The 26,620-nt window shown below is 38.0% G+C and overlaps 1 protein-coding gene across 5 annotated transcripts in view; it reads left to right on the top strand.

Annotated features, from left to right (window-relative positions):
- The first annotated feature begins 2,641 nt into the window (after nt 1–2,641).
- frmd4ba (FERM domain containing 4Ba) overlaps nt 2,642–26,620 on the top strand; it is a 61,023-nt gene continuing 37,044 nt past the window's right edge. For 3 of the 5 annotated variants that reach the window (XM_084425617.1, XM_084425618.1, XM_084425616.1), the window contains exons 1-5: nt 16,673–16,851; nt 25,208–25,273; nt 25,360–25,454; nt 25,935–26,027; nt 26,288–26,372. In XM_084425617.1, coding sequence (XP_084281743.1) covers nt 16,690–16,851; nt 25,208–25,273; nt 25,360–25,454; nt 25,935–26,027; nt 26,288–26,372 — 501 coding nt within the window. In that variant the 5' untranslated portion in view covers nt 16,673–16,689. Of the gene's footprint in view, nt 2,973–16,672; nt 16,852–25,207; nt 25,274–25,359; nt 25,455–25,934; nt 26,028–26,287; nt 26,373–26,620 lie in introns of those variants that run through there. The other 2 variants (XM_084425620.1, XM_084425619.1) reach the window with 2 other exon arrangements.

Raw genomic sequence — 26,620 nt, 5'->3', positions numbered from 1 at the left:
ATTCTGTATAGCAGAGCACAGACTGACAAAATATAGGGAAAGGTCATTCAAATATTTATATAAAAGAAAACTTTCATTCCATCATTTTATGGTATAGATACACACTTTATCTCACGGTGGACCCATGGGTGGACCACCACCGGATTATGGTGATGATTTGAGCATCCAAGAGGAGTAAAAATTTGAAGGATGGAGACGGAAATGATACTTTCTCTCCCTCAAAACAACCGTTTTTTGTTGTTAGAAGAATCAGATGTTTTCTGGCACTTCCCCATGATAAACCCAACTTCAGTAAGGCCTAAAGGTCTTAGCTGACAGTAGCCTTAGCTACAACGACAAACACTAGAATGCTAGTTTATGAATTCAATATGCAATGTCGCAATAACGCTTTTCGTTATTTAGCTAATACATTACACTAATTAGTTCATTATTTAAATTGTAGTTCGCTTAATAACAAACTTGCCTTGACCAGATTATGTCCACGGTGTTCTTCATTCATCGAAAATTTAACCATACAGCAAAAACAACTTCTAAAACCCAAAAGAATCCAAAAATGCATTTGCTGTGGCTCAATGTATTGGACGTGCTCGTCATAGTGCGCATGCGTGCGTGTTGTACGTTGACATAAACCGGCATAAACTAAAGAGGGAAAAATTCTCTCATTGTTTAAATATTTCTGGTTATACATTCGTTCACTTTACAACCAAAAACAAATGTGTGTTGAAGAACAGACATTCGCAAGTTTATAATTACATACCTAGATCATTAACAATATAATTGCCGTTTCTAAACTGACACAACAGTGTCCCTTTCAGACTTTTATTGAGTGTTTCTCCAGTAGATGGTTCTAAACATTTCTGCCAGACCAGTCAGAGATGTTTTATCCACTAGATGGCAGTAAACCATAGCTTATTATGAGGGAATGGAAGCAGAGATCCATTGTTTATCTTTTTATTCTCTTAGGGGATCAAAATACAAGTTGTGAATTTCTACATAAATGCACCAAACATAGTCTTTCATCCTATTTTATCCTTTTCATTGGTCTTTCTTCTGGTTGTTTAACAAACCAAGACTGAGAATCCAGGAACGTATTCAGTGAATTAGGCTATGTATTTCAGAAGGCATCAAGAAAAGAAAATATGTAGCCTATTCATTTTATTTGACAATAACGTTAACAGAACATCGCCAAAAGAGAGGTGGGGATGTAAATTATGTGAAACCAATGCCTGCAAAATCCATCATATTATAATGTATTTTCCAAAAGCCACATTTTTTCCCTAACCTTTTTTTTTTTTTTGCTAACAGGCCTATTGTTTCTTTTTTTGAGAGCTTTTGTATTGTTTTGAGCACTGACACTCCCTTCCTTCCCCATCCCTCTCCCTCCCTGTTTCACAAGTCCTCTCCCTCTCTTCTGCTCCCTGTGCTTTTGCAGCTTCCTGGTTTTTGCTTTTTAGGGCATAAAAATACATTTTAAATTGGGAAACCTCTACACATACCACCTCACATTTTTGTAGACAAAGTAAATTAGAATTTACAGTATTGTGAGGATTGGTAACATAGACTGTAACTATATTTGATAAACTGTGTTTAATACAATTTAACTGATATTGATACAATTTGTCATTGATGTCATCAGTAAGACTGTCTACATTTATTTATTTATTTTATAAGAAAGGCCCACATGGGGTTACAGTTTTGACTTCCATCAAAATGAAGTTCAAAATGACATGTCCTTCATCAGGACTATCATAGGTCTTAACAAGTTGTGAAAATGTCCGCTTATTCACTGAGGTGAGAAGTGAAACTTTTCTCCAGTGACAAGCCCAGAGAACTCATTAACCCATCTTACTGGATAATCAACGGAATCAAAATGGATGTGGAAGAGTGAGCAGGCATAGCAGTGATGACTAGCCATGTGTGAAATCACAGAGCTGGACAAGAGGTGGCAATCTCACACTCATCTTTTTCTATATCAACATAAGATATAGCACAAGTCAAGAAATGGTTTAAAGTCACCATGAAATCAAAATGGACCATTCTTATTTATTTTTTTTGGACTATTGCTATTATAAATGATTTATCCACAAACATCATTGTTTAAAAAAATAAAATAAAAATATGCCCTCTTAAATATATAAATAATCTTTAATCAAAATAACTTCCCCTCCTTCTTGCAGCGAAATCTCATCTCTTCTCTGATGACATGTTCTCCGGTGTGAGGGCGGGACAACCTGTCACTCACATGAAATCACAGCAATAGCAAACCACAACCACACAACCATCCAATCAATTCCCAATGGACAAAAACAAGTCCCGCCCTACATTTCTTCTTGTTTCACTCGGATATACGTCACAATAGCAAATACATTTTACAAATGTGTGTTCTTTGGACCACCTAGTCAGAATAATATAAATTGTGATTTACATTTTCTGAAGGCACAGAAGAGGAATAAACTTATTAGCCTACCATGCAAAAACATAGTAATACCTTGGTAGTTTTTATATAAAGTGGCTATAACAAACATAACAATATGATTTTGTAGGACTGCATTGATCATGACAAAAAAAAAAAAAAAAAAAAAAAAACCATTTATTTCCACTCCATAATTATTTTATTTTATTTTGTAGGCACTGTATGTTCAGCCCGCGCGCGCGTCAGTGGCGTTTGTATCACCAAGGTAACGGCAGAGGGAAATTCGTCTGCTCAGGCAGGACCGACTGTAGGGATCAGATAGGGGCGGAGGAGGGGTAAATCAGTAAACGGACCGACAGAGCTTGTGTCCTCACAAACCTGACATGAACTGTATCATCGGCTGGCTGTATATTTTGCGCATCGCTTTTCCTTTTGTGTTCATGACTTTGGACGCGAGATCACGGAGACAACAGAGTCATTTTAGGCTCCGGTAACAAAAAAGACAAAAGATTTTCGCAAACCTGGGGCTTGAACACAACAATACCGACAATAAAGAGAGGTGAGTTCCGCTTGTTATTGAATGGTCTGCGTGTTTTTTCCTCCTTTTGTGCTTTAGGGATAATAGATTTGCAATATTATAACAACTTGAGGATAAGAAGTTGGGTTTCTTTGATACACATTATGTTTGACATGACGACCGTACGATAGACTACGTAAAGCTTGACCGATGTCAGAAACTTCACCTCATACTATTTGTGAAATACACCAACAAATTACTTTCTCCAGGATCAGAGAGACAGCTTAGATTCAAACTTTGCGGAAAGTGTTTTTTTGTGGTGAAATACAGTTAATATTGCACAGTAATATTGCCAGGAGCACCTGACTCCTCTTAAATGAGCCTTCAATGGTGAATGCAAAACCCTGTTTACTTGATAGTATTAGTTGATTCACATAGTTACTCAGTGTAAAGTTGTATTTTTTCCACAAATATAAAAACTTTTAAGTTTTCATGCCTTGCTCAAACCTTGACCAATGATACTCAATGCCAAGGGACTACCTGGAGTGAGAACATGTGTATGCTTGTTTCCTGTTGACACATGTGAGAGAGCTGTTGATTAGAAACCCTGGCTCATTTTACAAGACCAAGGAAGACAGAACTCCATCAAAAAGCCATTTTCCCACCGTTCCTGCAGACGCTGATTCTGAACTTCCTGCTTCCTGAGAAAGACAAACAATAGGAGACAGAAACATGTGACATCCTGATAGTGTATGAGGGGAACGGTGACGCACTTAAGTCCAAAATTAAGGAGGATAAGCAATGCTTTCTTTGTTTTTAGGCCTTGTTTTGGGAGCAGGTGATGTAATTAAGCTAAATCCAAATTAAATTTAATTTAAGGGATACGCTGGTTGTATTTTTAAAGGCAAGGACTTTTTGTTTTGTGCATGTGGTTCAGCAATTGATTTATGCCACAGTGGGTTATACTTTTAGCTGGTTTTATGATAAAAGCACACGCACACCTTCAAACACGTATGCATACTAAAATTAGGAAGGGTCAGTTTTCCCAATTCCTTTAAGCCATTAGGCTAACTGATATAGAAAATTCTGTATCTGATAGAGTCATTTTCCAATCAGGGTGCTTTAATGGATTTGCCTATAGAAACTAGGCTTTTAATGTTCAACTATCATTAAAAGCAAGGCTTTTCTCTCTGGAGGTTTTTAGGGTAGAGTGGTTAATTGAAGCACATTTGAACACTTCCCATCCCCCTTCTCCTGAATGCATTTCTGTCTATATGTTTTTATCTTTCTGCCCAGTTGCTTTCCTTTAACACTGCTCACGGTGTTGTTATATGATATAGTTGTAAATCCAGTATGTTCACCATGTGTAACCTGACAACTAGCTCACCTTCCTGTTGCACAACAAAGGAAGGCTGACCACAAAAGATAATATCCCTTGCCTGCATACACGCTGATGGCTGACGCTTCCAGAAGTGTAACTTGAAAATGGCCACTTTAAGGAGGAGTGTTTTGGCTTTTTTAGAAGGGTGTTTTTAAATGATTTCCACACTTGATTCTAGCTGAATCTAAACTTGCTTTGAGATTTAGGAATTTGATTGTCAGTTCTCTCTGTGGGTTGGCAGCTATCTTTAAGCTTGGAAGTACAAATCAATTCAAAGCCTCTGCATTTGATGGTGCTGGCAATGCCTCAGAGGGGTATGTGGATTCAGTTCAATTCAATTAAACCAACTCAGTTACAGAGCAAGTGTGACCTGATGTCGTATAATTGATCCCTTATTGCATTAAGGACACTGGTGTCAGTCCAATTTCACCATGTCCTTAGAAGGCATGCTGGCAAATACGGCATCAGATGGCTGAGATGTTGAAATGTACAAAGTACATTTGTAGAACAGATGAAACTAGATAATGTTTGCAGATGTGTCTAGTAATGGGTGCCAGTTTTCTCAGTAAAAGTCATATGGAAATCAGAATATTTGTGTCAAATTAGTGTAAAATGTACCCAAAATTTAAGTGGGTCATTGTTTTCATGTGTTTAATAGCTGTTTCGTGCTTGTTTTTCCATTCTTTTGTCTTCACTAGAGTATTTAAATTGCCCCTTGGCAGCTCTGAAAAACAAAGGGCTCAAAACTAGAGGTTTGGCAGTCCATAAACCTGTCCTCGGGATGTAGAAATTTAGACCTATCAACCAATTGCTATTTATCCATATTGCCCTTCAATTAAAGGCTCTTAGAAAAGATAAGAACTGCTACAAAGCTAAATGTTTTTATTATGTGATGATGTTCTGTTCCAATAATTGAACTTTAGCTTCCATGATGCCCTGCTACTTTTCTCCAGGGAAAACCGAAAATGATCCCTATAGTTATAACTAATTTTCTCTTTTCCACTGGCAGGCATATGTTCAATTACATTCCATCAATGCCCGAATGAGAGCGACTATTAATATCAGTCCACCTAGACACAGAGAGGAAGATCTCATGATAATGGGCCATCCGCTGCTGTCTCGCCTACCACTACTGTTGTATGTGTGTGTGTTTCCTCGCTCTCAAGAGACCTTGGTATGGTAACATCCTCGCTGAAAAATACACATGGCCTACAGTCTGGATGGAAATCAATAGAGTTGTATGGTGCTGCTCCACATAAGTGGTAGCGCTGGAGGGAATCACGGCTGATTCTTCAACATTTCTGTGTTTTATCAAGGGATAGTGTACTGTTCTTTTCAAGGGGGATGGCTAGAGTAAGTGCAATACCCTGTAATATGGTAAACATTATCAGAACGATGTTTCATAAATATTGGGTTAGGTTAGTAGCACATATACAGCCCTAAGGCCACAGTGACAATGAACTGCAGGCGGGACATGGGACACAGGACACAGGTCAGGAGCCCTTTTCATCTAGCAGATGGTAAAGGAATTGCTTTTCATATTACTATGAGTGAAAATCAAATCCACCACATGCCCTTTGCTTTTTAATGATTATTCAGCCTTAAAGAAACATATTTTTTTCAGGAACAGATGTGTTGCATTATTAGTTGTCCATTTGAACTAACCTCTAACTTGTTGTGGACTTCAGCTGTAATTAGTTTATGCTACAGAAATTGATGATGCTTTAAACTGTGAGGTGTTATTGAGGAAAGGTTTCCTATTACTTTAAGTTACCCAACTTATGATTTTCCAACCTGATCCCATGAGAAAACGTGACTGTTTCAGGAGGTGACTATTTCGTATCAATTTATTTAAATGAATATTTCACTTAAAAATGAAAATTCTGTCATCAGATCTCAAATTCTGGCCTTTTGTATCTTTGCCCTATACACTCTGAACCACCTTTAACACCCTAGCAACCACCTAACAACAACCAGAAACACCATAGCAACACACTAAAAACTATTCAGTGTAAAAATGATTCATTCTCAGAACTGTCCTTTGAACACGCTCTAACTTCTCTGCTACTGAAGATGACCTCTGCTTAGATAGAAACTTGATACTTTAGCTTTAGCCTTCAAACGCTGAAATATGGATGACTCAAAGAAAGAGAGATCTGACTTTTGTCACCGTAAGCTGACCGGTCAGGTATGACTAGCCTTGGGGTGGGGGGAAAAGACTTGATAAGGTCTTGACAAAAGACGATGACCTTCTCATGCCATCAATGACCAGCAAGAGGTGAATGAATTGTTGCCCCAAAGGGGTTAGTAAAGCTTTACAGGATTTTGTGACTAAGCCTGTTGTAATTTCTTACATCATCAGAAATTTACAATGAAGTCTTTGTCTTTTTTTTTTCAGAGAATGGTGGCAACTTTGCTGAATTGCTTTTTTTTTTTAATCTAAACAAAGCAAAAGATCTTGTATGACTGGATCATTGTGATAAGACTGAGCAAAGAGTGCAGGTGGCATGTTGTGATCCAACTTGTCATGTCTGTGAATTACTTGCTCATGCATTTGCTTACCCCGCTGTGCCTGTCTTGTTTATTTGTTCTGACACATGGCATGTGTCTGTGGGCCATTTACCCGCATGAGAGAGGATAAAGATCACAGTTAAAGTCATTTGATTGTTCTATCCCTCTGTTTCCCGTTCGTGTACTCAGAAAGACTCAAAAGCATCTTATCATACTTATTGTGCTATTTATTTATTTATTTTTTAAAGTGTATTCTGTACATACATAGTATGCAAATGTAAATATTGTTGCTTAAAATGTTGCATGTGTATGCATAGTTTCACATATTATTTCACGCAATGTTTACTTCACAGTATTTATTTAGTAATCCATTCTGAACAGCCTAAACGAACACAAATGTTCAAAATGTTCTCATCCACCACATGTTCAAGGACTGTGAATTATTACAGGATCATTTTGCACATGTTTGGTCAATTCCGATACCAATTCTAGTGTTAAATGAGATATAAACAATTTTACGACAGGCTGAGTTTGTGTTCCTTGTCTAAAAAACACTTACACATGGCCTTTTACAGCAGTAGCCTTAGCTTGAACCCAGCCTGTTGTGCTGCAATAAAAATGTTATACATAACTCATCTGTATTTATTAAAACAGATTCTTCCATCTCCAAATATTTTCAAATATCTTTTAAGCCAGAAAGGAGGAAAATTGTCCTTTTAGCATGGCTGAAATTAAGGTGCAATGTCACACTGATTTTGAAGGATATGACAAGAGACAAGGACATAAGGTTCAGTACAAATGTTTTGAAATGTTAACAGTGGTAGTTTGCATAATATATAGTTGGAGATGCGTTGTGAAGCGGGAGAGAACATTAAATATTAATAAGGACAAGAGCCAAGAGAGATGGAATAAGCTAAACACTTCTTATGCTTCAGTAGCAATAAGATTACAAATTCACAAAAATGCGCATATATAAACACATCAGGGTGAGGGTTCATTCAGCTATGGACTTCTGAATGTTTTCTGTATATAGTGTGACTGTGAGTGTGTGCATAATTTTATAAGAAATTGTCAATAAGTTATGTGACACATACGAGGGAAAATGCAATACGCTAGGTCAGTGCTTCTTAACTGGTGAGTCATGACATAAAATAAGTCATGGAAAATGCTAAATATAAAATAATAAAATGCAACTAACCATATAATCAAATAAAAATGGTATTATCTTTTTTTTTTTTTTTTTTTTGGGATGTGAATTGATTCAGAATTAATAAATAAATCATACAGGTCTGTGTAATAACATGAGCACATAACACTAGCCACATGAAGTGGGGAAAAACAAAATCGTAGCCTCAGGAAGAGAATAATTGAGACTGCATTAATTACGTTAATTATTTAGGTTACATCCAGACAATCGTAATCGTTTTTTTTTCCAGTCCAAGAATTTTTATTAGGGAGTCGAAAATGCTTCCCATTACTTTTTGGGTTGACATCAAAGTCTGTGCATGCATTCAAAATCTATAGTATTTTGGTCATTTGAAAAAAGCAGCCAAAAAGGTATATAGATGGCAAAGTTGCTTGTCATGACTTCATCAACAAAAACCATGAACAAATCAAGGTACAACTATGCAAGCTATATGCAAGTCACAATGTGTTTTATGCTGTGAAAAATGTTAATAAGTTGGGACTACTCAGTTTATTTATACATTTTAGTGCTTGATTTTAAAAACAATTTGTTTACTTTTATACGATAAGCAATTTTCATATAGTGTTTGATTTAGTTAACATAAATGTAGAGAATAATATAGATCATTCTAAATAATAATAAATATTCACAATTTGAGCATCGAAAGTCATATATTACTTGCTCAGTAGTGTGATAGCTTAAAAATGGTTTATTCTTTCTTCATCTTTATCTCTTCACAGCTCTTTCTTGCTCTCTCTCAGATTATCTTCTCTGCCATTGTCTACCCCCCCCCCCCTACAGTGAAACTAAGAGAATCCATTCATGGTTTTCATCTCTTGCAAATGATATTTAAACCCATTGGCCCCACGTTCTCAATCTACCGTTCTGCAAAGTCCCTGCACCCACAATCCCGTGGGGACCTTATTAGAGGGGGCAGACAGACAGTACGCGCTGGGCAGAAGCAGCAGTGACCACCTCCCCCGTCTGCTCCATGGCATCTGTGTTATGCGCACACACACTCACTCACACCCATCCTTTTTGTCATGGTTCAGAGGTTTCAACATAACCCAGCTCTGTGTGCTATGGCCTATGTCAGCCCCAAATCCCAATCAAACAGACACTTCAATGGGCTCTCTGTGACAACGAACTACTAAAACCCCATCACGACACATAAAGCAAAGACTTACTGTAATCTAAATGCCCCGAGGCTTAAATATTCATGAAGGCATACACTTATATTTTTTTAATCTTCATAAAGATATATATAAATTTAGCAAAGACTAAAAGATTTTTACATATTCTGAAGAAAAAGTAAGTGGTGCTAGGTGATGTGGGTGGTTACTAGGGCGTTGCTATGTTGTTGCTAAGGTGTTCTGAATAGATTTTAGTGTTATGTAGTTAGGGTGTTCTGGGTGGTTTCTTGGTTGCTCGCTAGCCCAAGAGTCTATTAATATTCATCAGATACACTACTGTTAAAAAATTTAAAATTAAATAAGGTATCATTTTATGCTCAGCACAAACAACGTGGGATGAGTTATATGCCAAATACTAAGGGTTAAATTCCATTTCAGAGCCTCATGTTTTTTCCCAAGGCATTTTAAATTAAAATACAACAGAGCTGAATTTATTAGAGCAGCCTGCTCTGATTTTGATCTCTCTGTGTTATGAAAAGCATTATTATTTTTACAGATTGCGAAACAGTTGGTCTGATATCAGAACTCTTTTATTTCAATTCAGAATATTATTGATTTCCCTTCCAACAATCCACCTGTCAAACCATCTGTAACCCAACAGAGACCTCAGTCAGTCAGTCAGTGGGCTGGTCAAACAGCCGTTTGGTGTTGGCTCTTTACAGTGGCATCCCAGTAATGAAAGTGTAATGCAGACACTGCACTTCTCAAAGCACAGTCATGCACACTTTTGGGGCCATCAGCTGTTGATGTGCACGCGTGTACTTTGGAACAGCTGCATACCCATAATTTCTGAGTGTCTGTGCCCTCTGGATGCATAAAATGCCTTCCCCTTTCAGCCAATTAAATATGCTCATATTGCATTTGGTAATTGAAGTCACATTATTGCTATGCTGGGGGAGCGCACAAGGTGATGAGCATGGCAGTTCTGTGCCGCCCTCCTCTGGGTTCCTAGTGGAAATTAGCTCATTAATACAAATCAGTGTATGAATGTAACCATGGGAGTTTGTCTTGGCACTGATAAAAAGGATATAGATAAAGCTTGAAACAAAGAGAAAAAATCCCTATTTTATTTATTTAAATGTATAATTTATTCAACCTCATGTAGTCCCAAGATTTGTAGGTGTAGACTTTCTTTTGCTGAAGGACTTCTTTGACATGATATTAGGTCTGCTCAATATATATCGAAATTATCGAAATACCGCAAATGTACATATCGTAATGGCTTGCGATAACTGCATGATTTTAATACTCTGAAAGATTACAAAAAGTCCAAGTTTTAGGTTGACGCAGACAGCAGAGTTGATTGGACACGTGACTGTTATATATGACAGGTATTCATGCGCACAGGATCCACTTGTCCGTGCGACACTTCTGTCGCGACGCATTCCACAATGGGTGACGTCAAGTGACTTTAACGCGGCCGCAAAGCATCCCGTGAAGGCGGTGCTGCATTTAATAAAATGCTGCGCGTCAAAAAGCTGAAGCTAATTCGATATGCAATACGGTACGGATCCACTTTTGCGACACGACTGTTGCGTGGTGTCGCGTCGCCTCCCCACTTTGTACGTTGATGGGCGTTCCTTAGTTTACCGCTATGGGCGTGGTTTTGACCGAGCGGGAAATGTTGCGTATTTAAAACCTACGAGAGACTTTCCCCCGTCTCCATACGCTCTACTTCTATTGGATAGTCAGAAACGTCCATCAACGTACAAATGTGGGGAGGCGTTGCGACACCACGCGACAGTCGTGTCGCAAAAGTGGATCTGTACCGTTCCGGTACTGACGGTACAGATCCACTTTTGCGACATGACTGTACCGTGATCCACTTGTCTGTGCGACACTTTTGTTGCGCCGCACTCCACTTTAAGGTACGGATCCACTTGTTCGTGCGACACTTCTGTCGTGCCGCACTCCACTTTTGCGACATGACTGTCGCATGGTGTCGCGACGCCTCCCCACATTTGTACGTTGATGGGCGTTCCTTAGTTTACCGCTATGGGCGTGGTTTTGACCGAGCGGGAAATGTTGCGTATTTAAAACCTGTGAGAGACAACCCCCCCCCCCCCCCCCCCCGTCTCCATATGCTCTACTTCTATTGGATAGTAGCGTCACGTTCAACGGAATTCATTTGCATAAAGATGGGTATCGGCCAGCTTTTTGACGCTCAGCATTTTTCCAAATGAAGCGCCGCCTTCCTGGAATGCTTTGCGGGCGCGTCAAAGTCGCTTGATGTCACCCATACGGCGCTGATCCACTTGTCCGTGCGACACTTCTGTCGCGCCGCTCTCCACTATATTCATATGGGTGACGTCAAGCGACTTTGACGCGCCCGCAAAGCATTCCGGGAAGGCGGCGCTTCATTTGGAAAAATGCTGAGCGTCAAAAAGCTGGCCGATGCCCATCTTTATGCAAATGAATTCCGTTGAACGTGACGCTACTATCCAATAGAAGTAGAGCATATGGAGACGGGGGGAAGTCTCTCGCAGGTCCTCTGTTCTAAAACGCTACATTTCCCGCTCGGTCAAAACCACGCCCATAGCGGTAAACGCCCATCAACATACCAATGTGGGGAGGCATCGCGACACCACGCGACAGTCATGTCGTAAAAATGTATCAGCGCCGATAGGAATAAAGTGGAGTGCGGCGCGACAGAAGTGTCGCACGGACAAGTGGATCAGTACCGTTAGCCTAATGCATATCACGTTTCCTTAATATTGTGCAACCCTACATAATAATATCATTATTGACATATGATGGTATTTTTACAAAGCTGATAACACACAAATTTGTATACGCACGGCTAGTGAGTAATAAAGATTATTACTTTTTATTATGAGTGTAATAATGCAATTTTTTTATTCAACTGTGAATTAAATGAACACCTTCTGGCCCAGTCTATGTAATTGCTGTCATTTGAAGGACTACTTGACTACTGACGTCATATAACACAACATCCATTTGTCTTGTTTGTTTTGGAAATACAATAGGCATTTAATTACTAGCAGGGTGCCATCAAGCGTCAATGCCATTAAAATGAATAGGATCCTATGTCACAGAGAGCTTGAGTTTATGCACATGACACTGGACAATTGCCAATGTGTGAGGTCATCATTCAAAGCCGAGTTGAAGCTGTAATTGTATCTCAGTGTCTGTGGCAATAACGTGTAACGTTTGCATGTAAAATGCATGGCTCGCAGACCAAAGCGCAACTCATCACTAACTCATAGTGCATAGTTCTCCCAGATGTTTTTGCCTTTTAAACACAACATGTGGAAATTAGACTTGTCATTTGATGTTTTTCCACCACATTGATGTAAAAGTCTTTGTTTTTGCTCACAATGTGCTTTCTTTTGAGTTGCGGCCTAAAAAATGCCATCAAAAGCTACAGCTGTGTTTACTTTTAAAGGTGCAGGCAGCATGTGAACCTTGGTTGCTCTGTGTGTTTGTGAATACAGGCAATTCTTTTTTCTTTCGTAGAGAAGCTCTTGAGTGTGTGAACCTTATGTTGTGTATGTGTTTGTACTTGCATTTCATATTTACAGCCTGCATTTTGAGCATTTTATGTAGCCTATGTGTTGTATGTGCATTAGATGTGTGTTTTTTGTTTTTGTTCTTGCTCTTGCTCTCTCTCACACACACCTGAGAGGTTTAACCAGATACTTTTGTTAGATGCACCCAGAGAATTACCCAAGACTTCCATTGGGAATGACTTTCAACATCGTATTCCTCAGTGTATTCTATGCTGAGCTAAATTTATAATCTACTCATTAATCAACAAATTATATAACAGGAGAGTTTGCGTCACATTTACGCAAACAATAAAATAGGCTATTTCTCGGTTTTTCAGTGTAAGTATATTTGAACTATGGGGGTATTATAGGGATAATTGAATTTGAAAATGAATATATTTTTTTCAAATATCAAAGTTATACATCTAAAACATATATTTAAGGGTAATGTTCTGTAAAAAAGGTATATTTATTATTATTTTATTTTAGTATTTTTTTAGAAATTATGTGAAAATAAAGAACTGATGGAACCATATGAGAAATTGGTTGTACAGCTTAGCGGCCATTATACAGACATATTTGAATAGAAAATGCCTTGTTATTACATAGACCATTATGAAAAAATATAAAAAACGTCTTATTTTTTGGTGGAATTTGAATTGTTTTCAGCCTTGAGGGGGGTTTAAGAAGTTGAGGGGGGTGTAAGATCGATGTAAGACTGAGGATGTCCTGTTTCTAACCCCCGTGTTTGCTCTTACCAATGCCACAGGCTCTCTGAATTCCCAGAATGCACTTAAACCCTTGACTCTTTGCCTTTCAGCATCCAATCAGTGCTTGACATCAATGGTTGCTCTGCTCCGTGAGGGAACTTTTGAGCAGCACTGGTCTCAACTTTGTCAGTCATGGTTAGAGGCTCTTTACAAATTCAAATTCAAATTCAAATTTATTTGTATAGCGCTTTTCACAATACATATTGTTTCAAAGCAGCTTTACAGAAAGTGCATTTCAGAAATGTACATAGAAAAATACAGTTAGTTAATCATGTATTAATTTAGGGCATAAACATATCGCCAGCGTCGAGTCGTCTCTTCACAGGCGTAGAGTCGTCTCTTCACAGGCGTAGAGTCGTCTCTTCACAGGCGTAGAGTCGTCTCTTCACAGGCGTAGAGTCGTCTCTTCACAGGCGTAGAGTCGTCTCTTCACAGGCGTAGAGTCGTCTCTTCACAGGCGTAGAGTCGTCTCTTCACAGGCGTAGAGTCGTCTCTTCACAGGCGTAGAGTCGTCTCTGCACGGGTGTTGGGGCATCTGTAGTTTCCATGGGAGGCTGGATACAAACTGGAGCTGACGATCTGTATATTAAAAAATGTTGCTGCCAGTCATATTGTGAACTATTATTATTAAAAGAACTGTTTTCAATTTGAATAGGCTATATTAAAAAATGTTGCTGTATTATTACTCCAGTCTTCAGTAGGCATGGGCCGGTTACCAGTTTCAAGGTATACCGCGATTTGAAAAAGTATTTTTTTCCGTTATACCACTCCTGCGTATGAGCTGTTTTTGTATGTCTCGTCCATAGACTGTATAGAACAATGGACGTAGTGTCCTTGACGTCACCCGTAGGTTTCTGAAGAGCATTTTTGAAGCCCAAAGTGAGCGGAGCCGGCCGTCGCCATCTTGGCAGTGCGTCACTCCCGGATAACCGAAAATGGGCAAAAAGGCGGGATTAGCTGAGGTGACGTGACGGCTAACAGACAGCAAACAAACGACTCGTAGTGACAGCAGCGGCAATCCACCTGTCACTCAAGTGGCCACGCCCTTAATACGCTGATTTCACGCAGCCGCCATTTTGAACTTGAAAGTGAGGCTCCGGTGGGAAGAGCCCTGGAAGTACAGATAAACAACAATGCCTTGGACTACCAACCTGAAGCTGCTGCCGCGATTTACACTATTGGAAGATAATATCTAATATAGGATATGTATATAGTTCATTCCTGCTTCATTTTTTACTCTCTGAATTATATATAAAAAAAATTATTTTATTTATAAATAAATAGGGGGTCTATAGGATTGACTTTCTTTTGGAGCCTGTCTCTAGCGGCTAATCGATGACCTGCAGTTTAAGTCACTTCCGTGTTGGATTCAAGAGAGAGACCGGAAGGTTTCTGCTTGGTCTCGTCAAAGACAGAAAGTGCAGGAATCCCTCAGGTTGAGTGCAGCGTAGAGAGTAACACGACCCCTTCCCCTCCGGTTGGTTCGAGCATGAGCAGTCTGTCACCTGTGTGTGTAGGATGGCCGAAAGAGGTGAACCCCTGGAGCTTTTTCCCTAGTCGAAAAAGACGAAGGGGTGTGGCTGCCTGTAATGTGGTGATTGAAATCGCAAAATTACCATTTCTATTTCAAGAAAATACTGTTCTTTTGAGCATTCTATACCTATTCATCAAAGAACAGCCTGTCTTGCAAACATGCAGCCTGCATAGTCTAGTCTTCCTTCTCTCTTTTTTAGATGCATGTATATTGATTGGCCTATATTTCTTAGTAGATTTTAACAATGGAGCTACCACTTAACTTAATTGTTTACTTTTTTATGTTTCTCCGTTCTCTCTAGGTCTGTTTGTGTCATTTTGAGATTCTGTATACCTCTTGAAATGAGCAATTTTAGCAAGCTATATCCAGTTCAAGTGTCATAGCTATTTTTCACTTACTATTAAGAGCCTGTTTGCATCAAATCCCTTTATTTCTAGTGCATTCTTCATGTTTTAGAAGATTTAAATCTTTCAAACAAGTAGTGACATATAAACTTCTCTATAAACTCCTGCCAGATATGACAGCTGTGTGTGCATGTTCCTCTTTGATTTGTCCAATTTCCTGCCAGAATGATCCTTAAGGATGAACTCAACACCAATATGTGTAATGCCAGACCCTAAACTCATGCACAAACAGCAGGAGGAGAATGAAAAATATTCTTTTGGATTGCTACAAAATGAATATATGGAAGTTTGTTTCCGCCACAGAGTAAAAAAAAAAAAAAGGCCATTGCAACTTTTCATCTCACAATTCTTACTTTTTTCTCGCAATTGCGAGTTTATAAGCCAGATATAAACTTGTAATTGAGAGAAAAGTGGAAGCGGGCTTCCATAAATATCTGACATTTTGAATGTAATCTAAACAGATTTGGAACAGAAAGTGATGCTGTGGAAAACCTTTTATTCCATTTTGTCCACGAAGACCTTTGAATTTCCTCTATAATTTGCTGTCGAGTTTGGCCCATTAGTCTCTTATATTGCAGATGGCTCAGTGAGTATTTTTATAAAATTTTCCTTCATGGAATATGTCGTGTGGAGAAGTGTTGCGTCTGGCGGAAACTACACCCTTAACATACACACTTTCACTCGCAGGCTACATACAGAACCAGCTAAACGTAACCCTTACCTTCCCAGAAAGGAGCCAAAAATAGACAGCTTTGAGTTTTTACTTTTAATCGCTATGACTACCAAAACATTGTCTTTTGATTGGCCTTACATAAGTGTCTGTAAAATGTTGATCACAAAAGGCATAAGCTTGTAAAAAGCACAGAGAAACCACAACGTTTGTTTACGAGAAGGGACTGGCACGGCTGGGGCGGCCATTGTGTACAATTTGCGTAAATATGTGTGCGTATACGAGTCTCCACTTATTTGTGGTCACATTCTTTTGTTTATGAGTGTGTGCACTGTTTATCACTGAAGTATGTATGTGTCTCAGTCACTGTGTGTTATGAAGCCTCAGTAGGCTTGTCTCTGAGTCTGACTGTGGATTGTTTGTGGCCTGCCCTCTCTCTGTGCTCTCTTCCAAGGGGGAAAGTCTTGGACAGAAGCCTATATAGTATATACAGAGCCTCAAACCCAGCCAGTGGCATTCCGACCCTGGCTCTTCCAGGCTCCAGTTAGGTTACATCAGCCTCTGAGGGAGCACAGCTTCCCAGTGTGCCAAACAAACAGCGATGGCGCAGGGCTTATTTTGTGGCATTGAGGATCTTCTGGCCTCTGGAAGTCAGCTAGTGTGGACTCTGACTGAACAGGTGTTGAGGAGATGCTATAGTGATGGGCTTGTGCACTGTAGGAGGTTCCTGCAGACATGCTGTCGTCTGGGAGATGTCTATCAGGTATGAGATGAGAGTGATGATGAAACACTTTGGTTTACAGTTTATTTGTCATAATATTTGTCTGTACAATACCGTTCAAAAGTTTGGGGTTAGGTCTGTCTGTCTATCTGTCTGTCTGTCTGTCTGTCTGTCTGTCTATCTGTCTATCGATCTATCTATCGATCTATCTATCGATCTATCTATCTATCTATCTATCTATCTATCTATCTATCTATCTAATCTAACCTGTTTGACTGACTTAAAGAAGACATTTAGCAGCTTGTCATCTGCATTTACCATTCATAACAAAAAGAGCAATTAAAAGCATCATAAAAGTAGCTTATATTATTTATGCGCTATATTAAGGCTTATGAAGCCATATGTGAGGAACAAACTGAAATTATTTATTAAATAAAGATCACTTTATATAAAAGAGCAGCTTAGACATTCTGTTTTTTAATAACTCCTTTTGTGCATCATGGAAGAAAGAAAGAAAGTTTGGAACAATATGAGGGTGTGTTACTGATCAAGGGTAAACCGACTGAAATTTGTTTTGTTTTTTTGAGAGCTGGTCGAAGTCAAAACACAAATGAAAATTGTACTTTTGGACTTGTCAAAGCACCATCTGCTCAATTCACTTAGCGTTCATGCGTGCAAGTGTCACTGTTGACTAAGGATGTTTTTCTTCTCTTACTGTTGTCAGAGCTGTGGTCTGTCTGATGTCATTGTGTCTAAGGAATGTTGTTCTAGTAACCTTAACATGAATTCAGTCATTCATGACATCTAATATACCTGCTATATCAAAGACAGATGTGTTTTTTCTGAAGTCAAGCTGAACAGATGCTTGTTTTCCTCTCAGAATATTAGTCATTTATTGTGTTTTTTGGGCATAAGCCCATGGTCTCCATTCACTTTCATTTGCCCCAGGAAGCTTTACAAACTCGTTTTACGCTCATTGTCTCTCACTTGCTTCGTCACAGATTGCGACATCCCGTGTTTTGGGTGATGTGCATTTGAATGAGAAATGCACGCTTTCACAGAGTGGATCGGGATAAGATTCTCAGCAATTAACTTAAATTCTACTCTGTATCTCATACAAAACTATTATATACCGCCAGAGAGGACTGCGACTGCAGCACATTGTCATTTGAACTATACTTTTGGTACAAAAACTGCATGGCACACACACACACACACACACACACATATATATATATATATATATATATATATATATATATATATATATATATATATATATACATATACAGTGGTGGTCAAAATTGATGGCACCCCTGATAAATATGCAAAAAAATGGCTGTAAAAAATAAATCTGCATTGTTTATTCTTTTGATCTTTCCTTCAAAAAATTTGCAAAAATCTAACCTTTCTTTGAAGTAAAATAATTGAAATTGGGGGGTAAATCACATTATAAAATAAATGTTTTTCTCCAAAACACGCTGGCCATAATTGTTGGCACCCCTAGAATTTTTTATGAGTAAAATATCTCTGAAGTATATTCCCATTAATATTTACCTTTTTTAGCACACCAGGGTGACTAGGAACATGAAATTGTCCAGCTATGACTTCTTGTTTCACAGGAGTTTAAATATGAGGAAACACAAAGGCCAAATTCCCTTAATCGTCCATCACAATGAGTAAAACCAAAGAATATAGTTCTGATGTGCAGCAAAAGATTGTTGAGCTTCACAAAATAGAAAGTGGCTGTAAGAAAATATCTAAAGAATTGAAAATCCCCATTTTGACCATCAGGGCAATAATTAAGAAGTTATAATCAACTAAAGATGTTACGAATCTGCCAGGAAGAGGACATGTGTCTATATTGTCTTAATGGATAGTGAGGAGGATGGTTTGAGTGGCCAAAGACTCTTCAAGGATCACAGATGGAGAATTGCAGAGATTACTTGAGTCTTGGGGGTCAGAAAGCCTAAAAAAATTTTTATCAAACAACCCCTACATCCCCACATGTTGTTTGGGAGGGTTTCAAGAAAAATCCTCCTCGCTCCTCCAAAAATAAACTCCAGCATATTCAGTTGTCAGACACGACTGGATCTTCAAAAGGGACCGGATTCTGTGGTCAGATAAAACGAAAAAAAGGGCTTTTTGGCAGCAAACCCAGCAGATGTGTTTGGTGCAAACAGGGATGAAGAGTACCCCATGCCTACGGTTAAATATACTGCTGGATCTTTAATGTTGTGGGCCTATTTATTTGCTGGAGGTCCTGGACATCTTGTTCAGATACATGGTATTATGGATTCTAGCAAATACAAACAGATAAAAAAATCAAAACCTGACAGCCTCTGCTAGAAATCTTATAATGGGCCGTGGTTGGATCTTCCATCAGGACAACGGTCCAAAACAAACATCAAAATCAACACAAAAATGTGTAAATGTGTAACTGAGCACAAAATGAAGCTTCTGCCATGACCGTCATAGTTCCCTGACCTGATGAGTGGAGTGAACTGAAGAGAAGAAGCACCAACATGAACTTGTGAATCTGAAGGATCTGGAGAGATTCTGTATGGAGGAATGGTCTCTGATCTCTTGTCAGGTGTTCTCCAAACTCATCAGGCATTATAGAAGAAAACTCAGATCAGTTATCTGGGCAAAAGGAGGTTGCAAAAAGTATTTAATAACAGGGTGCCAACAATTATGGCCAGCGTGTTTTGGAGAAAAACATTTATTTTATAATGTGATTTACCCCCACTTTCAATTCTTTTACTTCAATGAAAGGTTCGATTTTTGTGAATTTTTTGAATGAAAGATCAAAAGGATAAACAATGCAGATTTATTTTTTACAGCCATTTTTTAGCATATTTATCAGGGGTGCCATCAATTTTGACCACCACTGTATGTATATATATATGAGTGTGTGTGTGTGTGTGTGTGTGTGTGTGTGTGCGTGTGTGTGTGTGTGTGTGTGTGTGTGTGTGTGTGTGTGCCATGCAGTTTCCCCAACAAATATGTTGATGTACATTCTATGAATTGACATTAATAAATGCATTACTTTATTATTATTTTTCATAAGGGGCAACCCTAATTTACATTCTAAAAAATGGAACTTCTGTGGTTGACTAGGAACATTTTCTGAAAAGCTCCTCTTTTTACTGACCATTTGTTGACAAAAAAACAACATATAATCAGTTTTACTCCATATTTGTCAATAAACTTCGGTCTGAGTTTGAAAAAAGATGTGGTAATAATATCCCACAGTGGCTTTACATACTTAAATTTGGCATGAAGCGGAAGTTGTGACAGTACTGTTTTCCCTATTGATGTAGGCCTATATCCGAGTTCTCGCACAAGAGGAAATGTAGGGCGGATTTTGACTATCAGCAATTGATTGGATCGTTGGATCATTGTGGTTTGCTGTGCAAGATCTGTGATCTTATGTGAATGACAGGTTGTCCTGCCCTCACGCCAGTAAACACGTCATCAGAGAATAGAAGAGATGTCGCTGCAAGAGGGAGGGGAAGCTATTTTGATTAAAGATTACGAGGGCACGTGCATTCAAAAAAAAAAAATGTGCATGGATAAATCCTTAAAAAAAAAAAAAAAAAACATAAAAAGTCAATACTATTCCAAGTTGTTGTTTTTTTTGATGGTCTGAAGCCATATGATGAATTTGAGTAAAAAAGGATAAAAATAACCAAGTTCTTTAAACAACTTTATTGTTGGGTGATATTAATATATCCAGACAGATCTTCTCTCCAGATGTTTTTCCTTTTCTTTTTCTTTTAAGTTCTTTCCTGTAGGTTTTTAGAGCTGGTAGGTCTGAGTCATTTAATCTTTTGTTTTTCTTGTGAATCCCTGAGATTGCATTGTTTGTGTAGAGATCGGACTTGAAAATCACACTCAAGCATGGCAGGGGTTGAGGAGTTTTCAGGTTTGGAGCTAAATAGTTTAGGTGGTATTTTTTAAATAGAGATAAAAGCATGTGTGTATGTTTTTGGAGAGGGAGTATGGGGCTTTGTTTGAACTCAGATTATAATTCAGGGTGAATGACCCTTATGTCAAGAGCATTGTCACATGACATGACCCTCTTTTTTTGCATGATCAGTGATCACTCATTCCCTGCCCCCATAGACACATACTAGGCTTAGTTCATTCACAAATACAAATCAATTATGCTTCTCTTCAGATACTACAAAAAAGCAAAAAAAGTTTAAATATTCATTACTGATCCCAAACTTTATACTAACTCTTTTGTCTGTTCATCCACAACATGAGTTAACAGACTAATATAGCGGCCACTCTGTGCCTGGCACAGTGATGACCTTATAGTCTGACAGCACACAAAACAAGGGAGATTTCTGCATGAGTAAATCTATACCAGACAAGCAGAAAACACACAAGTGGATGTTTTTTTTCAGGGATAAGTGGAGGGCTTTTTAGGGGGGCAAGAAAGTATAATGGGGGCAGGGAAGTGATGCCGCATTAAGCTTAAATAATGCTGATGCTGAGTCTGGTGTAATGCACATTCAAGTGCATTGTTTTTGGCAAGGTAAAGTTTAAGCCTAAGCCAATAAGGCTTCCTGCATTGCTGGTGGAGCAGATTTTTCGAATGTATGGAAATCGGTATTGACTCTGGTTGTATTGTTCTAATCTAAAATATTAAACTAAACATTTAGCTAAGCAAAACATTGCTTAAGCATAAATTCCAAATAATGTTAAATGCAACATCAGAAAGATCTATTGTTGCTTGCATGTTCCATGTGATCTTTTATTTTTTTTATTAAAGCATGCTTGAATCATTTATCAGGCTGGGCTAGTCCTTTAAAGGGTTTCTATAGTGACTAATCCAAGCTTAGACAATGGAGCCTGTGTAATTAACAACACCAATAATTCTCTCCATTAAGACGGCTTAAATGCAAGTCCTTGCTTTTTTATAGCGACTAACACTCTTTTTCCTCTCTTATTTAATAGTACTTATTATAGCTCTTGTTCAGTCACAATTACATTTAAGAAACTTTTTCTCTTCTAGAAATATAATTCTAAGTATAACCAAAAAAATATTTATATAATTATTATATTATATTATATTTTATTACATGGCTTGGTTGAATTGTAATGTAGAATGCGGTCTGTTATTTCTTGATAACAGACCGCTGCTAAGTATAACACACCGTTGCCATGAAAAACAGAGCGATATGAAATATAAGAAGAGATATGAAATTTGGTTAATTCACATGAGAATGGCTAATTCTGGTTAATTAATCACATGTTATCAGTACATGGACACTGGTGGATCTGGTGAAGAGAGATAGTTTGGTCGGTTCTTACTAATTAAGCAGAATTCATGTATGCTTCAGTCTCATTACTGTTTTAATTTATGAAATAGAAAAGTTAATTGTGTGTGTGTGTTATTAATTTTGCAATTGATTTAATGCAGTATTAGAGATAAGAGGGCAGTCTGATTAAAGATAATTATAGTTTTATTAGCAGCTTTCGACAATGAAAAGATTTGTGGTTTGCAATTTCACATGACTATAATTCACTTAGATTATATTAAAGCTACACTGTGTAGGATTTTCTCCCATCTAGCCGTGAAATAGTTTATGACTACCAACTGAATATTACTTTCTAGCCCCTCCCTACGGTGGCCGAGAGGTGCAAAACAAATCACAATTACAAAAACAAAATAACAATTCAGAAAACAAAATAATTCAGAAAACACAACGACAATTCAGAAAACAAAATAACAATTCAGAAAACACAACGACAATTCACACAAAACGGAAAAGGTAGGTATATTTTGAGAATGACGTACTTATCACTGATTGGACAAGACACCTGTCAATCAAGAAATTTGTGATCAACTTTGTTTTGCTATGCGAAAATAGAACACATTAAACTTTACTTTGAAGAAGGACATTCATGTGCCGTTATTGTGGACATGCTGGCGACGTACCACATAATATTTACTATATTAATAGTGTGTCATTTTGGTATGCCTGAGCACATGGTTAGCATGAGTGTTTCGCGATTAGCGCGATAGCCCGCTATTCATTATAAATGGTCATTATGTCGATGTTATTTGAGTGTATGAGAGTACATGATGTTGTTTCAGTCTTATTTTGTTTGTAAAAAGCATGAGATTAGAGTGTTACTACCAGCTGCCACACGTCATTTTGGGGCTAGCTATTTCGACATACCACGACATTAAAAGCTGCGTCGACCAGGACAGTTGTTCGGCTACCGGAAAATGTGGTTAGTGAGTTACTTCTGCAGAAGTTGCGTGTTAAACGATGGAGGCGCAACATGGCTGCCGCCGTTCGAGCGACTCGCTCGTATGTATTCTAAATGGCAGACTCTACGCTTACGAGAATACTTGATTAGTTGGAAGAAGTAATTACACATTAATGAGCACATATCATTTTGAAAGAACAAAGTGTTTTTTGCAAATAATCAACTTAAAAAATTACACAGTGTAGCTTTAAATTCTATTAGAGCTCAGTCTTGGGCTTTCTGCTATGTAGCAACACAGCCATTGTGTAAGACAGAATGATGTAAACCGCCAAAAATAAATATAAGCGTTGTATTGGAAGGGAACAATGTGTCCTTTCAAGTTTAGGTTTGCATCAGTTTATATTTCTTTAGGCCCTCCCGTTTAAGTCTCTCTCACACATTGGATGCATCTGAAAACTTAGGCAGCTGACTTGCCTCACTGCCTTATCGGGCAATGACTTTGTAAGCAGTATTTGAGCATGAAGGTAGGCCTATACCTCATGAAACTGATTTCGGACAGACTTTCAAAGCAGCGTAATGGTTTAATGATCTACAGCAAAATAGAGTGTGCTTTGGAGATAACTAAGCAAATATTTAATTACAACAATCGTAATTACACGCTAGAAATAACATCAGAGGTGGAAAATGTTGGTCAAAAACTCACATATACACACAAACTGACCACCGACCTCAACTTTCAGACAACAACTGTCAGAGAATGGAAAGCACAGGATTGTGGGATATCAAAGGCAGCGAATGATACATCTATGCTGCCTTCAAAAAATCGATCAGATGCAGGTATCTCAGGAGTCAGGGGGTGCTTCTCATTTCTTATTTGTGCATCCTTGTTTCCTTTCCTCACGTCTTAGCTCGGCCCCCTTAGGATACGAGAGAAGGGTACACCTGTCTATCCCCGATCATGACTCCTCAGGAAGCTTCCTCACTCCTCGTTCCTCGCAGTGCTATTAGAGAATTGAGATGCCCTTTAAGATGGCTGAGTTTGATCAATTTACGGGTCACGGGATGGAGGACGGAGGAGCGAGGAAACGAGGAAGCTCGTCAATTTCAGTATCGAGAAGTACCCAGGAAATGAAGCTAACATTGGATTTGGACATGCCTTGATATCATCTACCTTGGAATACATCCTCCGTCCGAAAGGCAGCATTTGAATCAAAGTTTGAATTTATTGAAAGGATAAGCTCTCTCTCTCTCTCTCTCTCTCTCTCTCTCTCTCTCTCTCTCTCTCTCTCTCTCTCTCTCTCTCTCTCTCTCTAAATCAAATGCTACTCTCTAAATAGATTCATACATAATTAGTTCTTCAGTTAAAATATAGGCTATTCAGATCAAAGATTCTGTACATAATAATAAAATAATAATTGTGTTCATAATTTCACTGTCTCACAGTTTTCTCTTACGTTGTTGAATACTAAATACTAACGTGACCCTGCCAAGAGGCTGCCAAGATAACATCTAAATCCAGCTGACTGTACACAGAGATCAATCTTCCCAATGGGAAAACAATCCAATTTATCAACCCAGTATCAGAGGACACTCTCTCCTCACATCATTAGATTAGTGTTTATAAGTATAGCAGTAGGTTATGATTGTGTCTAAATCTGTATTAGAGGTCATAGAAGAGTGGGTTCAATATATACATCCACTTACACACACATACAATGTCAATCAAAATGTTAAATTCACTCCTGTTAAAAGTTTGGATTTGGTCATTTTTTAAATGTTTTTTCATAGGTTTCTTATGCTCACCAAGGCTGCATTTATTTGATTAAAAAAATAATTAATATTGTGAAATTTCTATTTTAATATATTTTCAAATATAATTAATTCCTGTGAGAGCAAAGTTTAATTTTCAACAGCCATTAATCCAGACTTTAGTGTCGTTTTGAAAATGTTGAAAACATTTGTTCTTGTTAATATTTTTGATTTAATAGAAAGTTCAAAGGAAAAGCATTTATTTGAAATGGAAATATTTATTGCATCCTTGCTTTCTTTTTCAGTATTCAAACTCTTGAACTGTAGTGCACACTATTTTATACATGACCATATTTATGTGAATTAATAATATACAAATATTGTATATAATAAGATGATGTGTGTTTGACATTGGCAGATGACGGAGGGCCGGCTGTGTCAGGTGCTTCTGCTAGATGACAGGCAGCTGGAACTGCTGGTCCAGGTAAAGCTAACTCACCAGTCACCACACTTACTCATAGATAAAAAACAGACACGTTATTAACAGTAACACCCGTTTCCCTAATACAGCCAAAACTGTTGTCCCGAGATCTCCTGGATCTGGTTTCATCACATTTCAACCTAAAAGAGAAAGAATATTTTGGAATCTCCTTCACTGATGAGAGGTAAGCTAGTGAAGTGATTTGTTGTCATTGTATAGAAAGACGTATTTATTATTGCTTATTAGCATACTTCACAACTATACAATACAGACTCCCCCAGTTGATCTTTAATTACAATATTAAACTAGCATGTAATCCCTGTTCATTACACACATTGAAGTAGCGTTAACCAGACATCCTCAAATAATAACTGAACTTCTAACTGCTATAAGTCTGTCAACTCGCACGCTTTTGAACAAAAGGCTTAGATGGGGCTTCAGAGGTATTATGTTTAGGTTTTATAATTTTTTTTTTTTAAATACTTACTTGCTTTTGATCATGCATTCAGTCAAACAAAGAACATATAGGATCATACACAACATGTGAGGTTTAATTACTGGTATGTACAACTATGAATAGTTCTTACAAGTCTTTCAAAGACATCATTATGTTTCTTATGTGATTTAGCCCAAGTATTGAATTAGACTTATTGCCATTTATCAGGGGTCAAAAAAACTGGCTTCAACTGGATCGCAGGGTGCTGGATCATGACTTTACCAAAAAGACTGGACCACTTGAGCTCAAATTCCAAGTCAGGTTAGTTCAGATTCACTCATTTGCATGTCCAATGGCTAACCAATAGGGGGCGCCACCAGTACAGCATGAGGCATGCTGGTGCAACTTCAACATACAAAAACAAGACATACAAAATTTGCCATTGAGATTGACAATAATTTCTCATTCATAACTCTTTATATTACTTTGTATTTTATTCTCTTTATATGCAATGATTGTTAGTATTGGTTTATCATAGGAGTTCATTTATGTTCCTCATTGATTGTCGCTGTTTTCTGTAGGTTTTACATCGAGAGTGTTGCATGTTTGAAAGACGCTACCACTGTCGAACTGTTTTTCCGGAATGCTAAGATATCGGTCTACAATGTAAGTGATCCAAGTATTAAAATCATGTCACAGATCAAAACATCCAAAATCTATTAAAGATAACAATACTGTTATCTAGTAGTGCAATATTCTGATGTTTTGTACAACAATTGTCTGTGGATGATTTTTCCCTTTGATTTTTTTTTTTTCTTCCTTTTGTGAGGCTTTAAAAGAGCTTGGCAGGTGGCTTCCATTAAGTTCTTTTTGATTACGGGCATTTACAGATGACAGCCCTGGCACAGCAGGTT

Source organism: Rutilus rutilus, assembly GCF_951802725.1.
Source record: "Rutilus rutilus genome assembly, chromosome: 12".
Taxonomy (NCBI): Eukaryota; Metazoa; Chordata; class Actinopteri; order Cypriniformes; family Leuciscidae; genus Rutilus; species Rutilus rutilus.
Note: the sequence above shows the minus strand (reverse complement) of the source record. Positions and strands in the feature narration are given on the sequence as shown.